The 20,158-nt window shown below is 48.6% G+C and overlaps 1 protein-coding gene across 4 annotated transcripts in view; it reads right to left on the bottom strand.

Moving 5' to 3' along the window:
- The window catches only part of SLC27A1 (solute carrier family 27 member 1), a 57,515-nt gene that overhangs the window by 28,938 nt on the left and 8,419 nt on the right, over positions 1-20,158 (bottom strand). For all 4 annotated transcript variants that reach the window (XM_074530249.1, XM_074530250.1, XM_074530251.1 and 1 more), the window contains exons 2-5: positions 11,760-12,154; positions 9,362-9,523; positions 6,738-6,807; positions 4,404-4,495 (exon numbers count right to left, since the gene is read on the bottom strand). In XM_074530249.1, the coding sequence (XP_074386350.1) occupies positions 4,404-4,495; positions 6,738-6,807; positions 9,362-9,523; positions 11,760-12,154 (719 nt within the window). The remainder of the gene's footprint in view (positions 1-4,403; positions 4,496-6,737; positions 6,808-9,361; positions 9,524-11,759; positions 12,155-20,158) is intronic.

The following is a 20,158-nucleotide window of genomic DNA, read 5'->3' as shown; positions in this document are numbered from 1 at the left end:
GTTCCCTGGAAATTGGGAAAATTCGGGGTAAATTCGGGATATTTGGGGTAAATTTGGGGTGTTTGGGGTGCATCAGGCGCTGCCCCACCCCCAGGATGTTCCCTGGAACATTCCAGAAAAAATCCAAATAAATTTGGGATAAATTCAGGATATTTGGGGTGTTTGGGGTGGATCAGGCAGTGCCCAACACCCAGGATGTTCCCTGGAAATTGGGAAAATTTGGGGTAAATTTGGGGTGGATTTGGGATAAATTTGGGAAAAATTTGGGGTGTTTGGGGTGGGTCAGGAGCTGCCCAACCCCCAGGATGTTCCCTGGAACATTCCAGAAAAAATCCAAATAAATTTGGGGTAAATTCAGGATATTTGGGGTGGCTCAGGCAGTGCCCAACCCCCAGGATGTTCTCTGAAAAATTGGGGTAAATTTGGGATAAATTTCGGATAAAATTGGGATAAATTCCAGATATATGGGGGTAAATTTGGGATGGATTTGGGATAAATTTGGGACAAATCTTGGGTAAATTCAGGATATTTGGGGTGTTTGGGATGGATCCGGCGCTGCCCAACACCCAGGATGTTCCCTGATAAATTGGGGTAAATTTGGGATAAAATTGGGATAAATTCCAGATAGATTTGGGGTAAATTTGGGATAAAATTGGGATAAATTCCAGATAGATTTGGGGTAAATTTTGGATAAAATTGGGATAAATTCCAGATATATTGGGGTAAATTCGTGGCAAATTCCAGATATATGGGGGTAAATTTGGGATGGATTTGGGATACATTTGGGATGGATTTGGGGTGGATTTGTGATAAATTTGGGACACATTTGGGGTCAATTCGGGATATTTGGGGTGTTTGGGGTGGATCCGGCGCTGCCTCACACCAATGATGTTCCCTGGAAATTGGGAAAATTCGGGGTAAATTTGGGGTGGATTCAGGTTAAATTCAGGTTATATTTGGGATAAATTTGGGAAAAATTTGGGGTGTTTGGGGTGGGTCAGGAGCTGCCCCACCCCCAGGATGTTCCCTGGAAATTGGGAAAATTTGGGGTCAATTCGGGATAAATTCGGGGTATTTAGGGTAAATTTGGGATGCATCAGGCACTGCCCAACACCCAGGATGTTCCCTGGAACATTCCGGAAAAAATCCAAATAAATTTGGGGTAAATTCGGGAAATTTGGGGTCAATTTGGGGTGCATCAGGCAGTGCCCCACACCCAGGATGTTGCCTGGAAATTGGGAAAATTCGGGTAAAATTTGGGTTTTTGGGGTGTTTGGGGTATATCAGGCGCTGCCCCACCCCCAGGATGTTCCCTGGAAGATTCCGGAAAAAATCCAAATAAATTTGGGGTAAATTCAGGATATTTGGGGTGGATCAGGCACTGCCTAACACCCAGGATGTTCCCTGGAAATTGGGAAAATTCGGGGTAAATTCGGGGTGTTTGGGATGGGTCAGGCACTGCCCCACCCCCAGGATGTTCCCTGGAACATTCCGGAAAAAATCCAAATAAATTTGGGGTAAATTCAGGATATTTGGGGTGGATCCGGCGCTGCCCCACGCCAATGATGTTCCCTGGAAATTGGGAAAATTCGGGTAAATTTGGGTTTTTTGGGGTGTTTGGGATGGGTCAGGCACTGCCCCACACCAATCATGTTCCCTGGAACATTCCGGAAAAAATCCAAATAAATTTGGGATAAATTCAGGATATTTGGGGTGGATCCGGCACTGCCCCAGCCCCAGGATGTTCCCTGGAAATTGGGAAAATTCGGGGTAAATTCGGGATATTTGGGGTGTTTGGGATGGGTCAGGCACTGCCCCACCCCCAGGATGTTCCCTGGAACATTCCGGAAAAAATCCAAACAAATTTGGGGTAAATTCAGGATATTTGGGGTGGATCCGGCACTGCCTGACACCAATGATGTTCCCTGGAAATTGGGAAAATTTGGGGTAAATTCGGGATATTTGGGGTAAATTTGGGGTGTTTGGGGTGCATCAGGCACTGCCCCACCCCCAGGATGTTCCCTGGAAATTGGGAAAATTTGGGATAAATTTGGGGTGGATTTGGGATAAATTTGGGAAAAATTTGGGGTGTTTGGGGTGGGTCAGGCACTGCCCAACACCCAGGATGTTCCCTGGAACATTCCGGAAAAAATCCAAATAAATTTGGGGTCAATTTGGGATATTTGGGGTGTTTGGGGTGGGTCAGGAGCTGCCCAACACCCAGGATGTTCCCTGGAATATTTGGGGTAAAATTGGGACCAATTCAGGATAAAATTGGAATCAATTAGGGGTAAATTCAGGGTAAATTTGGGGTGGATTTGGGATAAATTTTGGATATTTGGGGTGGGTCAGGCACTGCCAGCACCCAGGATGTTCCCTGGAACATTCCAGAAAAAATCCAAATAAATTTGGGGTAAATTTGGGGTTTTTGGGGTGTTTGGGGTGGATCAGGCGCTGCCCAACACCCAGGATGTTCCCTGGAAATTGGGAAAATTCGGGGTAAATTCGGGATATTTGGGGTAAATTTGGGGTGTTTGGGGTGCATCAGGCGCTGCCCCACCCCCAGGATGTTCCCTGGAACATTCCAGAAAAAATCCAAATAAATTTGGGATAAATTCAGGATATTTGGGGTGTTTGGGGTGGATCAGGCAGTGCCCAACACCCAGGATGTTCCCTGGAAATTGGGAAAATTTGGGGTAAATTTGGGGTGGATTTGGGATAAATTTGGGAAAAATTTGGGGTGTTTGGGGTGGGTCAGGAGCTGCCCAACCCCCAGGATGTTCCCTGGAACATTCCAGAAAAAATCCAAATAAATTTGGGGTAAATTCAGGATATTTGGGGTGGCTCAGGCAGTGCCCAACCCCCAGGATGTTCTCTGAAAAATTGGGGTAAATTTGGGATAAATTTCGGATAAAATTGGGATAAATTCCAGATATATGGGGGTAAATTTGGGATGGATTTGGGATAAATTTGGGACAAATCTTGGGTAAATTCAGGATATTTGGGGTGTTTGGGATGGATCCGGCGCTGCCCAACACCCAGGATGTTCCCTGATAAATTGGGGTAAATTTGGGATAAAATTGGGATAAATTCCAGATAGATTTGGGGTAAATTTGGGATAAAATTGGGATAAATTCCAGATAGATTTGGGGTAAATTTTGGATAAAATTGGGATAAATTCCAGATATATTGGGGTAAATTCGTGGCAAATTCCAGATATATGGGGGTAAATTTGGGATGGATTTGGGATACATTTGGGATGGATTTGGGGTGGATTTGTGATAAATTTGGGACACATTTGGGGTCAATTCGGGATATTTGGGGTGTTTGGGGTGGATCCGGCGCTGCCTCACACCAATGATGTTCCCTGGAAATTGGGAAAATTCGGGGTAAATTTGGGGTGGATTCAGGTTAAATTCAGGTTATATTTGGGATAAATTTGGGAAAAATTTGGGGTGTTTGGGGTGGGTCAGGAGCTGCCCCACCCCCAGGATGTTCCCTGGAAATTGGGAAAATTTGGGGTCAATTCGGGATAAATTCGGGGTATTTAGGGTAAATTTGGGATGCATCAGGCACTGCCCAACACCCAGGATGTTCCCTGGAACATTCCGGAAAAAATCCAAATAAATTTGGGGTAAATTCGGGAAATTTGGGGTCAATTTGGGATTTTTGGGGTGTCTGGGGTGTTTGGGGTGGGTCAGGCACTGCCCAACCCCCAGGATGTTCCCTGGAACATTCCAGAACAATTTGGGGTAAATTTGGGATACATTTGGGATCAATTCGAGATAAATTTGGGGTGGATTTGGGATAAATTTGGGATAAATTTGGGGTAAATTTGGGGTGGAAGAAGGGGGAAGGAGGAGGAGACAGGAAGAGGAAATGGAGAAAATAAACAAGAAATGGAAATGGGAAAGGAGGAAGAGGAAGAGGAGAGGAAGAGGAAGAGGAAGAGGAAGAGGAAGAGGAAGAGGAAGAGGAAGAGGAAGAGGAAGAGGAAGAGGAAGAGGAAGAGGAGAGGAAGGGAAGAAGAAGAGGAGGAGGAAGAGAAGGAAGAGGAGGAGGAAGAGACAGAGGAGGAAGAGGAAGAAGAGGAAGAGGAGGAGGAGAGGCAGAGGAAGAGGAGGAAAAGGAGGAGGAGGAGAAGGAAGAGGAAGGGGAGGAGGAAGAGGAGGAGCAAGAGGAGGAAGAGGAAGAAAAAGAGGAAGAAGAGGAGAAGGAGGAAAAGGAGGAAGAAAAAGAAGAAGAAGAGGAGGAAAAAGAGGAAGAGGAGAACGAGGATGAGGATGAGGATGAGGATGAGAATGAGGATGAGGATGAGGATGAGAATGAGGAGGATGAGGATGAGGATGAGGATGAGGATGAGGATGAGGATGAGGATGAGGATGAGGATGAGGAAGCAGCACCTGCAGAGTGGTAGAGCGGCAGGCAGGTGTAGATGACGTCATCGGGGCGCATCCGGAAGGCGAAATAACCAAAGGCGGCGATGCGGAAATACCTGGGGGGGGAGGGGCACAGCTGGGCACAGCTGGGCACACCTGAGATACACCTGAGATACACCTGGGCACAGCTGGAACACCTGGGATACACCTGGGATACACCTGAGATACACCTGGGATACACCTGAGATACACCTGGGATACACCTGGGATACACCTGGGATACACCTGAGATACACCTGGGATACACCTGGGATACACCTGAGATACACCTGGGATACACCAGGGATACACCTGGGATACACCTGGGATACACCTGGGATACACCTGAGATACACCTGGGATACACCTGGGATACACCTGGGATACACCTGGGATACACCTGAGATACACCTGGGATACACCTGGGATACACCTGGGATACACCTGAGATACACCTGGGATACACCTGAGACACCTGGGATACACCTGGGCACAGCTGAGATACACCTGGGATACACCTGAGATACACCTGGGATACACCTGGGATACACCTGGGATACACCTGAGATACACCTGGGATACACCTGGGATACACCTGGGATACACCTGGGATACACCTGGGATACACCTGAGATACACCTGGGATACACCTGGGATACACCTGGGATACACCTGGGATACACCCGGGCACAGCTGAGATACACCTGGGATACACCTGGGATACACCTGAGATACACCTGGGATACACCTGAGATACACCTGGGATACACCTGGGATACACCTGGGATACACCTGAGATACACCTGGGCACAGCTGGGCACAGCTGGGCAGGTGATGGACATACCCATCACCAGCAACACCCATAGCCACGCCCACCACTGACCACACCCATCAATGGGCCACACCCACTGATGACCACACCCATGGCCACCCCATTCCCAACCACACCAGTCACAGGCCACACCCACCAATGACCACACCCACCAATGACCACATCAGTCACAGGCCGCACCTACCATTGACCACACCCACCAATGACCACGCCAGTCACAGGCCACACCCACCAATGGCCACACCCACCAATGACCACACCCACCAATGACCACAGCAGTCACAGGCCACACCCACCAATGACCACACCCACCAATGACCACAGCAGTCACAGGCCACACCCACCAATGACCACACCCACCAATGACCACAGCAGTCACAGGCCACACCCACTATTGACCACACCCACCAATGACCACACCCACCAATGACCACATCAGTCACAGGCCACATCCACCAATGACCACACCCACCAATGACCACAGCAGTCACAGGCCACACCCACCAATGACCACACCCACCAATGACCACAGCAGTCACAGGCCACACCCACCAATGACCACACCCACCAATGACCACAGCAGTCACAGGCCACACCCACTATTGACCACACCCACCAATGACCACACCCACCAATGACCACATCAGTCACAGGCCACATCCACCAATGACCACACCCATCAATGACCACGCCAGTCACAGGCCACACCCACCAATGACCACACCCACCAATGACCACACCCACCAATGGCCACACCCACCAATGACCACACCCACCAATGACCACAGCAGTCACAGGCCACACCCACTATTGACCACACCCACCAATGACCACACCCACCAATGACCACAGCAGTCACAGGCCACACCCACTATTGACCACACCCACCAATGACCACACCCACCAATGACCACAGCAGTCACAGGCCACATCCACCAATGACCACACCCACCAATGACCACACCCACAACTGAACACACCCACCAATGACCACACCCACCAGTGACCACACCCACTGCTGACCACACCCATCATTGACCACACCCAACAATGACCATACTCATGACTGACCACACCCATAATTGTCCACGCCATGACCACACCCACCGATGGCCACGCCCATGGTCACACCCACCCACGACCACACCCACCAATTACCACACCCATTCCTGACCATGCCCATCCATGACCTCACCCATCACTGACCACGCCCATCACTGACCACACTGTGACCACACCCACCAATGGCCACGCCCATGGACACACCCACCTATGACCACACCCACCAATTACCACGCCCATTCCTGACCACGCCCATCAATGACCATGCCCATAACTGACCATGCCCATCACTGACCACACCGTGACCACACCCACCAATGGCCACGCCCATGGACACACACATCTACAGCCACACCCATTGCTGACCACACCCACAGATGGCCACACCCACTGGTGGCCACGCCCACCCCCGGCCCCGCCCTCACCTGCTGTGCACCACAATGGCCGCCTTGGGCAGGCCGGTGGTGCCCGAGGTGTAGATGTAGAACAGACGGTCTGGGACGGGAAAATGGGGCAAAATCAGGGGAAATCGGGAAAAACGGGGATGAAATTGGGGAAATTGGGAAAATTGGGGGAAAATGGGGGAAATTTGGGATAAAATTGGGGAAAATTGGGGAGAAATGGGGAAGAATGGGGAAAATTGGGGATAAAATTGGAAAAAGTTGGGGAGAAATGCGTCAAAATCAGGGGAAATTGGGAAAAATGGGGATAAAATTGGGAAAAAATGGGGAAATTGGGGAAAAATGGGGGAAAATTGGGGAGAAATGCATCAAAATCAGGGGAAATTGAGAAAAATGGGGATAAAATTGGGGAAATTGGGGAAAAATGGGGGAAACTGGGGATAAAAATGGGGAAAATTGGGGAAATTGGGGAGAAATTGGGAGAAATGGGGCAAAATCAGGGGAAATTGGGAAAAAAGTGGGAAACTGGGGAAAATCGGGAAGAAATGGGAATAAAATTGGGGAAAATTGGGGAAATGGGGGAAAATTTCAGGGAGAAATGGGGATAAAATTGGGGAAAATTGGGGAAATGGGGGAAAATTTCAGGGAGAAATGGGGATAAAATTGGGGAAAAATCAGGGGAAATCGGGAAAAATTGGGAAATTGGGGAAAATAAGGGAAGAATTTGGAAAAAATGGAAGAAAATAGGGGGAAATCAGGGAAAACTACAGAAAAATCATGGGAAAATTGGGTGGAAAATGGGGGAAATGGGGAAAAAACATGGGAAGTTGGGGTGGGGAACAAATTGGGGGAAATTTTGGGGAAAATGGGGAAAAATCAGGGAAGAATTAGAGAAAATTATGGAAAAAATCAGTGAAAAATCAGAGGAAATTACAGGAAATTCAGAGGAAATCAGGAAAAATGGGGGGAAATGGGAAAAAATCAGGAGGAAATTGTGAGAAAAATCAGAGGAAAATCAAAGAAAAATCAAGGGAAAATGGGGTAAAAATCAGGCAAATTTGAGGAAAAATTAGGGGAAATATCAGGGGTAAAATGGAAAATCAGGGAGAAATTGGGAAAAATGGGGGGAAATCAGGGAAAATAGGGAGAAATGGGGGAAAATGGGGAAATTGTGGAAATTATGGGAAAATCTGGGAAAAAGTCAGGGGAAAATCAGGGGAAATCAGGGAAAATCAAGGGAAACATTAGGGAGAAATTGTGAAAAATTGGGGAAAATTATGGAAAAATCCAGGGAAATCAAGGGAAGATTGTGGGAAAATGGGAGAAAATCTGGGGAAATTGGGAAAAATGGGGGGAAATCAGGGAAAATAGGGAGAAATGGGGGGAAATTTGGGAGAAATGGGGGGAAATTTGGGAGAAATTGGGGAAAATCAGGTTAAATGGGGGAAAATTGGGGGAAATTGTGAAAATTAAGGGAAAATTAGGGAAAATCTGGGAAAAAATCAGGGGAAAATCAAGGGAAAATCAGGGGAAATAAGGGGAAAATTGGGAAAAAATCAGGGAAATATTAGGGGAAATATTAGGGGGAAATTGTGGAAAATCAAGGAGAAATCAGTGAAAAATCTGGGAAAATTATGGAAAAATCAAGGGAAATCAAGGGAAGATTGTGGGAAAATGGGAGAAAATCTGGGGAAATTGGGAAAAATTGGGGAAAATCAGGGGAAATTGGGAAAATAGGGAGAAAATGGGGGGAAATTTGGGAGAAATTGGGGAAAATCAGGTTACATGGGGGAAAATGGGGAAATTGTGGAATTTAAGGGAAAATTAGGGAAAATCTGGGAAAAAATCAGGGGAAAATCAGAGGAAAATTGGAAAAAAAACCAGGGAAAATCAAGGGAAATATTAGGGGAAAATCGGGGGAAATCAGTGAAAAACTGGGGAAAATTATGGAAAAATCAAGGGAAGATTGTGGGAAAATGGGGGAAAATCAGGGGAAATTGGGAAAAATTGGGGAAAATGGGGGAAAATCAGGGGAAATTGGGAAAAAATGGGGAAAATGGGGGAAATCAGGGGAAATTGGGAAAAATTAGGGGAAAATGGGGGAAAATGAGGGGAAATTGGGAAAAATTAGGGGAAAATGGGGGAAAATGAGGGGAAATTGGGAAAAATTAGGGGAAAATGAGGGGAAATTGGGGAAAATGGGGGAAAATCAGGGGAAATTGGGAAAAATTAGGGGAAATGGGGGAAAATGAGGGGAAATTGGGAAAAATTAGGGGAAAATGGGGGAAAATCGGGGTAAATTGGGAAAAATTGGGGAAAATGGGGGAAAATCAGGGGAAATTGGGGAAATTAAGGGAAAATGGGGGAAAATCAGGGGAAATCAGGGGAAATTGGGAAAAATTGGGGAAAATGGGGGAAAATCAGGGGAAATTGGGAAAAATTGGGGAAAATGGGGGAAAATCAGGGGAAATTGGGAAAAATTGGGGAAAATGGGGGAAAATCAGGGGAAATTGGGAAAAATTAGGGGAAAATGGGGGAAAATCAGGGGAAATCAGGGGAAATTGGGAAAAATTGGGGAAAATGGGGGAAAATCAGGGGAAATTGGGAAAAATGAGGGGAAAATGGGGGAAATAATGGGATTTTTGTACCGTCCATGCCCTTGCCGGGCCCGTCCTGCAGGGGCGTTTTGGGGGCTCCCTCCAGGAGGGGCTCCAGGGCCTGGGACCCCTCTGGGATGGGCCCCAAACCCGGGGGGCCCCAGGAGAATTTCTGCAGCCCCGGGCCCAGGGCAGAGCTCACCTCGGAGAGAGCTGCAAAAAAACGGGAGAAAATTCATTAAAAACGGGGAAAAATTGTACTGGAAAATTGGATTTATCGTGCAAAAAAAAAAAAAAATTGGTTTTTAAATGGGGGGAATTGCCTGGAAAATGGGATGGAATTGCTTAAAAATGGCTCCTCCCTGCTCACCTGAGCCCACCTGAGCCCGTCTGTGCCCGTCCCTGCCCACCTGAGCCCCTTCCCCAGCTCACCTGAGCCCACCTGAGCCCGTTCCCCAGCCCACCTGAGCCCCTCTGTGCCCGTCCCTGCCCACCTGAGCCCCTTCCCCAGCTCACCTGAGCCCACCTGAGCCCCTCTGTGCCCATCCTTGCCCACTTGAGCCCCTCCCTGCTCACCTGAGCCCACCTGAGCCCCTTCCCCAGCTCACCTGTGCCCATCTGAGCCCACCTGTGCCCACCTGAGCCCCTTCCCCACCTCATTTGTGCCCACCTGAGCCCTTTTCTCTGCTCACCTGAGCCCACCTGTGCCCTTCCCCACCTCACCTGAGCCCACCTGAGCCCCTTCCCATCAGTTCCCACCTCACCTGGGCCCCTCCCTGCCCACCTGTGCCCACCATTTCTCACCTGATCCCAGCTCAGTGCCAAACACGATTGCCCGAGCCCCCGCGCAGGTGATGCCGTGCACCAGCCCCTCCCTGCGCAGGTGCGAGCTGAGCACCTGAATTCCTCCCTGCTCACCTGAGCCCCTTCCCCACCTCACCTGTGCCCACCTGACCATCTCTCACCTGCTCCCAGCTCAGTGCCGAACATGACGGCTTTGGCACCTGCACAGGTGATGCCATGGAGCAGCCCCTCCCTGCGCAGGTGCCAGCTGAGCCCTTCTCCATCAGTTCCCACCTCACCTGAGCCCCTTCCTGAGTTCACCTGTGCCCACCTGAGCCCCTTCCCCATTTCACCTGAGCCTCTCCCTGCTCATCTAAGCAAATCTGAGCCCCTCCCTGTGCTCACCTGATCCCCTTTCCCACCTCACCTGAGCCCCTCCCTGCTCACCTGAGCCCACCTGCGCCCCTTCCCCACCTCACCTGTGCCCACCTGAGCCCTTTTCTCTGCTCACCTGAGCCAACCTGAGCCCCTTCCTGAGTTCACCTGAGCCCACCCGTGCCCTTCCCCACCTCACCTGAGCCCCTCCCTGCTCACCTGAATTCACCTGAGACCCTTCTCCACCTCACCTGTGCCCACCTGAGCCCCTCCTAAACCTCTTCCCCACCTCACCTGTGCCCACTTGTGCCCACCTGAGCCCCTTCCCCACCTCACCTGAGCCCCTTTCCCTGCTCACCTGCTCCCAGCTCAGTGCCGAACACGACGGCTTTGGCCCCCGCGCAGGTGATGCCGTGCACCAGCCCCTCCCTGCGCAGGTGCCAGCTGAGCCCTTCCCTCACCTGTGAGCCCACCTGTGCCCACCTGAGCCCACCTGTGCCCATCTGAGCCCATCTGTGCCCATCTGAGCCCCTTCCCCATTTCACCTGAGCCTCTCCCTGCTCATCCAAGCAAATCTGCGCTTAGATGCACAGATTTGCACCAGCTCCTCCCTGTGCTCACCTGATCCCCTTTCCCACCTCACCTGTGCCCCTCCCTGCTCACCTGAATTCACCTGAGCCCCTTCCCCAGCTCACCTGAGCCCACCTTAGCCCACCTGTGCCCACCTGTGCCCAGCTGAGCCCCTTCCTGCCCACCTGAGCCCCTTCCCCACCTCACCTGTGCCCACCTGAGCCCCTTCCCCACCTCACCTGTGCCCACCTGAGCCCTTCTCTCTGCTCACCTGAGCCCCCTCCTGAGTTCACCTGAGCCCCTCCCTGCTCACCTTTGCTCACCTGAGCCCTTCTCTCTGCTCACCTGAGCCCACCTGAGCCCCTTCCCCACCTCACCTGAGCCCCTCCCTGCCCACCTGTGCCCCTCCCTGCTCACCTGCTCCCAGCTCAGTGCCGAACACGACGGCTTTGGCACCTGCACAGGTGATGCCGTGCACCAGCCCCTCCCTGCCCACCTGAGCCCACCTGTGCCCCTCCCTGCCCACCTGTGCCCACCCTGAGCCCCTTCCCCATCTCACCTGTGTCCCTTTCCCTGCTCACCTTCTCCCAGTTCAGTGCCGAACATGACTGCCCGTGCCCCCGCGCAGGTGATGCCGTGCACCAGCCCCTCCCTGCTCACCTGTGCCCACCCTGAGCCCCTCCCTGCCCACCTGTGCCCACCTGTGCCCAGCATCTCTCACCTGCTCCCAGCTCAGTCCCAAACACCACGGCTTTGGCCCCCGCGCAGGTGATGCCGTGCACCAGCCCCTCCCTGCGCAGGTGCGAGCTCAGCAGCGCCGCCTCCGCGCCCGCCTTGGCCAGGCCGAGCCAGAGCGCCACGAACTCGGGCCGGGACTCCATGAACACGGCCACCACTGCGCCGGCGCCGAGCCCGCGATCCCGGCACAGGTGAGCCAGCGCGTTGGACACCCGGTCCAGGTGCGAGAACGTCCAGACCGCGCCCGACGCCGCGTCCACCAGCGCCGCCTTGGCCGGAGCGCGCCGCGCCACCGCCGCGAACAGCGCGGGCACCGAGCGGCACCGGCGGCGGTGCCGGGACAGCTGGAGCCGCACACGGAGCAGGACGTACAGGCCGCTGGGAAAAAATGGGAAGTTTGGTGAAATTGTGGGAATTTTAGAGGGATATTTGGGGGTTTTAGGGGGATTCAGGGCCCTGGAACAGCGGCGGCACCGAGCGGCACCGGCTGGAACCGCACACGGAGAAGGACCCAAAGGCTACTGAGAAAAAATGGGGAAAAAAATGGGAATTTTGGTGAAATTTCGGGAATTTTAGAGGGATGTTTGGGGGTTTAGGGGTGAAATTTAGGGGTTTTGGGGTGAAATTTGGGGTTTTATGGGCATTCAGGGCCCTGGCACCAGTGGCCATGCTGGCACAGCTGGAACCGCACACGGAGCAGGACCCAAAGGCCGCTGGAAAAAAATGGGAAAAAATGGGAATTTTGGTGAAATTGTGGGAATTTTGTAGCAAAATTTGGGGGTTTTATGGAGATTTTATGGGGATTTTTGGCAGAAATTGGGGTTGAACTGGAGCCGGCGGAGACGGGGCCGGACATGGAGAAGAACCCAAAGTCCACTGGAAAAAAATGGGGAAAACCAAGAATTTTGGTGAAATTATGGGGATTTTATAGTGAAATTTGTGGGTTTTTAGGGGGATTCAGGGCCCTGGAACAGCGGCGGTGCCGGGACAGCCGGAACCGCACACGGAGCAGGACGTACAGGCCGCTGGGAAAAATGGGAATTTTGGTGAAATTTCGGGGATTTTAGAGGGATATTTGGGGGTTTTGGAGTGAAATTTGGGGGTTTTAGGGGCATTCAGGGCCCCGAAGAGCGCCAGCACCGAGCAACACCAGCAGCGGTGATGGCACAGCTGGAGCCGCACACGGAGCAGGATGTACAGGCCACTGGAATGGGGAAAAAATTGGAATTTTGGTGAAATTTCGGGAATTTTAGAGGGATATTTGGGGGTTTTGGGGTGAAATTTGGGGGTTTGGGGTGGAATTTGGGGTTTTTATGGGCATTCAGGGCCCTGGAACAGCGGCGGTGCCGGGACAGATGGAACCGCACATGGAGCAGGACCCAAAGGCTACTGGGAAAAAATGGGGGAAAAATGGGAATTTTGGTAAAATTCTGGGAATTTTAGAGGGATATTTGGGGGTTTTATGGGCATTCAGGGCCCTGGAACAGCCCCGGCACCGAGCGGCACCGGCTGGAACCGCACACGGAGAAGGACCCAAAGGCTACTGGGAAAAAATGGGAATTTTGGTGAAATTTCGGGAATTTTAGAGGGATATTTGGGGGTTTTATGGGCATTCAGGGCCCTGGAACAGCCCCGGCACCGAGCGGCACCGGCTGGAACCGCACACGGAGAAGGACCCAAAGGCTACTGGGAAAAAATGGGAATTTTGGTGAAATTTCGGGAATTTTAGAGGGATGTTTGGGGGTTTTGGGGTGAAATTTGGGGGTTTTGGAGTGAAATTTGGGGTTTTTAGGGGGATTCAGGACCCTGGAACAGCGGCGGTGCCGGGACAGCTGGAGCCGCACACGGAGCAGGATGTACAGGCCACTGGAAAAAATGGGGAAAAACGGGAATTCTGGTGAAATTTCGGGAATTTTAGAGGGATATTTGGGGGTTTTGGGGTGAAATTTGGGGGTTTTGGGGTGAAATTTGGGGTTTTTATGGGCATTCAGGGCCCCGGAACAGCGGCGGTGCCGGGACAGCTGGAGCCGCACACGGAGCAGGACCCAAAGGCCGCTGGAAAAAAATGGGAATTTTGGTGAAATTTCGGGAATTTTAGAGGGATATTTGGGGGTTTTGGGGTGAAATTTGGGGGTTTTGGGGTGAAATTTGGGGTTTTACAGGCATTCAGGGCCCCAAACAGCGCGGGCACCGAGCGGCACCGGCGGCGGTGCCGGGACAGCTGGATCCGCACACGGAGCAGGACGTACAGGCCGCTAAAATGGGGGAAAAATGGGAATTTTGGTGAAATTTCGGGAATTTTAGAGGGATATTTGTGGTTTTTATGGGGATTCAGGGCCCTGGAACAGCGGCGGCACCGGCTGGAACCGCACACGGAGAAGGACCCAAAGGCTACTGGGAAAAAATGGGGGAAAAAATGGGAATTTTGGTGAAATTTCGGAGATTTTATAGTAAAATTTGGGTTTTTTAGGGGGATTCAGGGCCCTGGAACAGCGGCGGTGCCGCGACAGCTGGAGCCGCACACGGAGAAGGACGTACAGGCCGCTGGAAAAAAATGGGGAAAAAAATGGGAATTTTGGTGAAATTTCGGAGATTTTATAGTAAAATTTGGGGGTTTTATGGAGATTTTATGGGGATTTTTGGCAGAAATTGGGGTTGAACTGGAGCCAGCGGAGACGGTGCCAGACACGGAGAAGAACCCAAAGGCCACTGGAAAAAAATGGGGAAAAAATGGGAATTTTGGTGAAATTTCGGAGATTTTACAGTGAAATTTGGGGTTTTTATGGGGATTTTGGGTGAAAATCGGCGTTAAACCATGGGAAATTTGGGTTAAACCACAGCCAGTGCAGGACACGGAGAAAAACCCAAAGGCCGCTGGAAAATGAGGGAAAACCCAAGAATTTTGGTGAGATTTCGGGAATTTTAGAGGGATGTTTGGGGGTTTTGGGGTGAAATTTGGGGGTTTGGGGTGGAATTTGGGGTTTTTATGGGCATTCAGGGCCCTGGAACAGCGGCGGTGCCGGGACAGATGGAACCGCACATGGAGCAGGACCCAAAGGCTACTGGGAAAAAATGGGGGAAAAATGGGAATTTTGGTAAAATTCTGGGAATTTTAGAGGGATATTTGGGGGTTTTATGGGCATTCAGGGCCCTGGAACAGCCCCGGCACCGAGCGGCACCGGCTGGAACCGCACACGGAGAAGGACCCAAAGGCTACTGGGAAAAAATGGGAATTTTGGTGAAATTTCGGGAATTTTAGAGGGATATTTGGGGGTTTTATGGGCATTCAGGGCCCTGGAACAGCCCCGGCACCGAGCGGCACCGGCTGGAACCGCACACGGAGAAGGACCCAAAGGCTACTGGGAAAAAATGGGAATTTTGGTGAAATTTCGGGAATTTTAGAGGGATGTTTGGGGGTTTTGGGGTGAAATTTGGGGGTTTTGGAGTGAAATTTGGGGTTTTTAGGGGGATTCAGGACCCTGGAACAGCGGCGGTGCCGGGACAGCTGGAGCCGCACACGGAGCAGGATGTACAGGCCACTGGAAAAAATGGGGAAAAACGGGAATTCTGGTGAAATTTCGGGAATTTTAGAGGGATATTTGGGGGTTTTGGGGTGAAATTTGGGGGTTTTGGGGTGAAATTTGGGGTTTTTATGGGCATTCAGGGCCCCGGAACAGCGGCGGTGCCGGGACAGCTGGAGCCGCACACGGAGCAGGACCCAAAGGCCGCTGGAAAAAAATGGGAATTTTGGTGAAATTTCGGGAATTTTAGAGGGATATTTGGGGGTTTTGGGGTGAAATTTGGGGGTTTTGGGGTGAAATTTGGGGTTTTACAGGCATTCAGGGCCCCAAACAGCGCGGGCACCGAGCGGCACCGGCGGCGGTGCCGGGACAGCTGGATCCGCACACGGAGCAGGACGTACAGGCCGCTAAAATGGGGGAAAAATGGGAATTTTGGTGAAATTTCGGGAATTTTAGAGGGATATTTGTGGTTTTTATGGGGATTCAGGGCCCTGGAACAGCGGCGGCACCGGCTGGAACCGCACACGGAGAAGGACCCAAAGGCTACTGGGAAAAAATGGGGGAAAAAATGGGAATTTTGGTGAAATTTCGGAGATTTTATAGTAAAATTTGGGTTTTTTAGGGGGATTCAGGGCCCTGGAACAGCGGCGGTGCCGCGACAGCTGGAGCCGCACACGGAGAAGGACGTACAGGCCGCTGGAAAAAAATGGGGAAAAAAATGGGAATTTTGGTGAAATTTCGGAGATTTTATAGTAAAATTTGGGGGTTTTATGGAGATTTTATGGGGATTTTTGGCAGAAATTGGGGTTGAACTGGAGCCAGCGGAGACGGTGCCAGACACGGAGAAGAACCCAAAGGCCACTGGAAAAAAATGGGGAAAAAATGGGAATTTTGGTGAAATTTCGGAGATTTTACAGTGAAATTTGGGGTTTTTATGGGGATTTTGGGTGAAAATCGGCGTTAAACCATGGGAAATTTGGGTTAAACCACAGCCAGTGCAGGACACGGAGAAAAACCCAAAGGCCGCTGGAAAATGAGGGAAAACCCAAGAATTTTGGTGAGATTTCGGGAATTTTAGAGGGATGTTTGGGGGTTTTGGGGTGAAATTTTTGGTTTTTATGGGCATTCAGGGCCCTGGAACAGCGGCGGTGCCGGGACAGCTGGAACCGCACATGCAGCAAGACCCAAAGGCCACTGGAAAAAATGGGGAAAAAAATGGGAATTTTGGTGAAATTCTGGGAATTTTGTAGCAAAATTTGGGGGTTTTATGGAGATTTTATGGGGATTTTTGGCAGAAATTGGGGTTGAACTGGAGCCAGCGGAGACAGTTCCTCACATGGAGAAGAACCCAAAGTCCACTGGCAAATGGGGAAAACCAAGAATTTTGGTGAAATTTCGGGAATTTTAGAGGGATATTTGGGGGTTTTGGGGTGAAATTTGGGGATTTTGGGTGAAATTTGGGGGTTTTAGGGGCATTCAGGGCCCTGGAACAGCGGCGGTGCCGGGACAGCTGGAACCGCACACGGAGAAGGACCCAAAGGCCACTGGAAAAAATGGGGAAAAAAATGGGAATTTTAGTGAAATTGTGGGAATTTTGTAGCAAAATTTGGGGGTTTTATGGAGATTTTATGGGGATTTTTGGCAGAAATTGGGGTTGAACTGGAGCCAGCAGAGACGGTTCCACACATGGAGAAGAACCCAAAGTCCACTGGCAAATGGGGAAAACCAAGAATTTTGGTGAAATTGTGGGGATTTTATAGTGAAATTTGGGGTATTTATGGGGATTTTGGGTGAAAATCGGCGTTAAACCATGGGAAATTTGGGTTAAACCACAGCCAGTGCAGGACGCGGAGAAGAAGAACCCAAAGTCCACTGGAAAATGGGGAAAAACAAGAATTTTGGTGAAATTTCGGGAATTTTAGAGGGATATTTGGGGGTTTAGGGGTGAAATTTGGGGTTTTATGGGCATTCAGGGCCCTGGAACAGCGGTGGTGCCGCGACAGCTGGAGCCGCACACGCAGCAGGACCCAAAGGCCGCTGGAAAAAATGGGGGAAAAAAAGGGAATTTTGGTGAAATTTCGGGAATTTTAGAGGGATATTTGTGGTTTTTATGGGCATTCGGAGCCCTGGAACAGCCCCAGCACCGAGCGGCACCGGCTGGAACCGCACACGGAGAAGGACCCAAAGGCTACTGGGAAAAAATGGGGGAAAAAAAGGGAATTTTGGTGAAATTTCGGGAATTTTATAGTGAAAATTGGGGTTTTTATAGGGATTCAGGGCCCTGGAACAGCCCTGGCTGGAACCGCACACGCAGCAGGACGTACAGGCCGCTGGAAAAAAATGGGGGAAAAATAGGAATTTTGGTGAAATTGTGGGGATTTTAGAGGGATATTTGGGGGTTTTGGGGTGAAATTTGGGGTTTGGGGTGAAATTTGTGGTTTTTGTGGGGATTCAGGGCCCTGGAACAGTGGCGGTGCCGGGACAGCTGGAGCCGCACACGCAGCAGGACCCAAAGGCCACAGGAAAAAAATGGGGAAAAAAATGGGAATTTTGGTGAAATTTCGGGAATTTTAGAGGGATATTTGGGAGTTTTGGGGTGAAATTTGGGGTTTTTATGGGGATTTTGGGCAGAAATTGGGGTTGAACTGGAGATGGTGCCGGACACGGAGAAGAACCCAAAGTCCATTGAAAAATGGGGAAAAAATGGGAATTTTGGCAAGAAATTTGGGGGTTTTGGACTGAAATTCCATTAATTTGGGGTGAAATTCCAAAGATTTTTGGAGAGCAATTCTGGGAATTTTAGGCTGAAATTTGGAGCTTCTGGAGTGAAATTCCAGGGATTTTGGAGAGAAATTCTGGGAATTTTAGGCTGAAATTTGAGGGGTCTGGAGTGAAATTTGGGGATTTTATTGGAATTTTGGGGGTCTTGCACTGAAATTTGGGATTTTTCAGGATTTGTGGAGCGGAGCCGGTGACAGAGCAGCACCCAGAGCCTGCTGGAAAATGGGGAAAAATGGGAATTTTGGGCAAATTATGGGAATTTCATGGGAATTTTGGGGGGAAATTGGGAATTTTGGGGAAATTTCTGGGAATTTCATGGGAATTTTGGGGGGAAATTGGGAATTAAACTCAAGCAAAATTGGAATTAGTGGGGATTAAATTTGTGATTAAAGCAGGGAGAATTTAATTTTAACTCTGGAGTTAAATTCAACCCCAGGCTCAAGGTGACCCCGGGCTAAAATTGAACCGGGCTAAAATTAAATTAAAGGGGAAGGAAATGAAACTGGGCTGGAATTTAAATATTGAATTAATTCAAATTAAACTGGGCTGGAATTAAAATATTGAATTAATTCAAATCAAATTAAATTAAATTAAATTAAAGGGGAAGGAAATGAAACTGGGCTGGAATTAAAATTATTTCATTAATTTAAATGAAACTGGAGTGGAAGTAAAATATTGAATTAATTCAAGTTAAACTGGGCTGGAAATAAAATTATTTAATTAATTTAAATTAAACTGGGCTGGAAGTAAATTATTGAATTCATTCAAGTTAAACTGGGCTGGAATTAAAATCATTGAATTAATTCAAATTAAACTGGGCTGAAATTTAAATATTGAATTAATTCAAATCAAACTGGGCTGAAATTTAAATATTGAATTCATTCAAATTAAACTGGGCTGGAATTAAAATTATTTAATTAATTTAAATTAAACTGGGCTGGAAGTAAAATATTGAATTAATTCAAGTTAAACTGGGCTGGAATTAAAATCATTGAATTAATACAAATCAAACTGGGCTGAAATTTAAATATTGAATTAATTCAAATTAAACTGGGCTGGATTTAAAATCATTGAATTAATACAAATCAAACTGGGCTGAAATTTAAATATTGAATTAATTCAAATTAAACTGGGCTGAAATTTAAATATTGAATTAATCCAAATCAAACTGGGCTGGAATTGAAATTATTTAATTAATTTAAATTAAACTGGGCTGGAAGTAAAATATTGAATTAATTCAAGTTAAACTGGGCTGGAATTAAAATCATTGAATGAATTCAAATCAAACTGGGCTGGAATTTAAATCATTGAATTAATTCAAATTAAACTGGGCTGGAATTAAAATATTGAATTAATCCAAATCAAACTGGGCTGGAATTAAAATCTTTGAATTAATTCAAATCAAACTAGACTGAAATTTAAATATTGAATTAATTCAAATCAAACTGGGCTGGAATTAAAATTATTTCATTAATTTAAATTAAACTGGGCTGAAAGTAAATTATTGAATTCATTCAAGTTAAACTGGGCTGGAATTAAAATTATTTCATTAATTTAAATTAAACTGGGCTGGAACTAAATTTTTCCCAAATTTTTCATTATTTTGGGGGGGGATTTCCCACATTTTCCATTATTTTTTTGTGTTTTTTTCTCTACTTTTCTCCATTTTTAAGCTCTCCAAGGCTTTTTCCGATTATAAACTCATTTTTGGGGAAATTTTCCCCATTTTCCATGATTTTTTTGGGGAGAATTTCCATTTTTTCTGGGATTTTTGGGCAATTTTCCATGAGAATTTGGGTATTTTTTCCACATTTTCCTGAATTGTTTTGAGGAGTTTTTCCCATTTTTCCATATTTTTGGGAGTTTTTACACTTTCCATTATTTTGGGGGATTTTTCCAGGTTTTCCACGATTATTTTGGCCACTTTTCCACATTTTCCCTGATTTTGGGGGGGTTTCAATGTTTTCCATTATTTTGAGGGAATGTTCCAGGAATTTTTTTTTAATAAATTTTCCCAAATTTTCCATTATTTTTGGGGGGATTTCCCACATTTTCCTTTTTTTTTTTGTGGTTTTTTCTC

This window comes from Zonotrichia albicollis, chromosome 32 (genome assembly GCF_047830755.1).
Source record: "Zonotrichia albicollis isolate bZonAlb1 chromosome 32, bZonAlb1.hap1, whole genome shotgun sequence".
In the NCBI taxonomy this organism is placed as follows: domain Eukaryota; kingdom Metazoa; phylum Chordata; class Aves; order Passeriformes; family Passerellidae; genus Zonotrichia; species Zonotrichia albicollis.
Note: the sequence above shows the minus strand (reverse complement) of the source record. Positions and strands in the feature narration are given on the sequence as shown.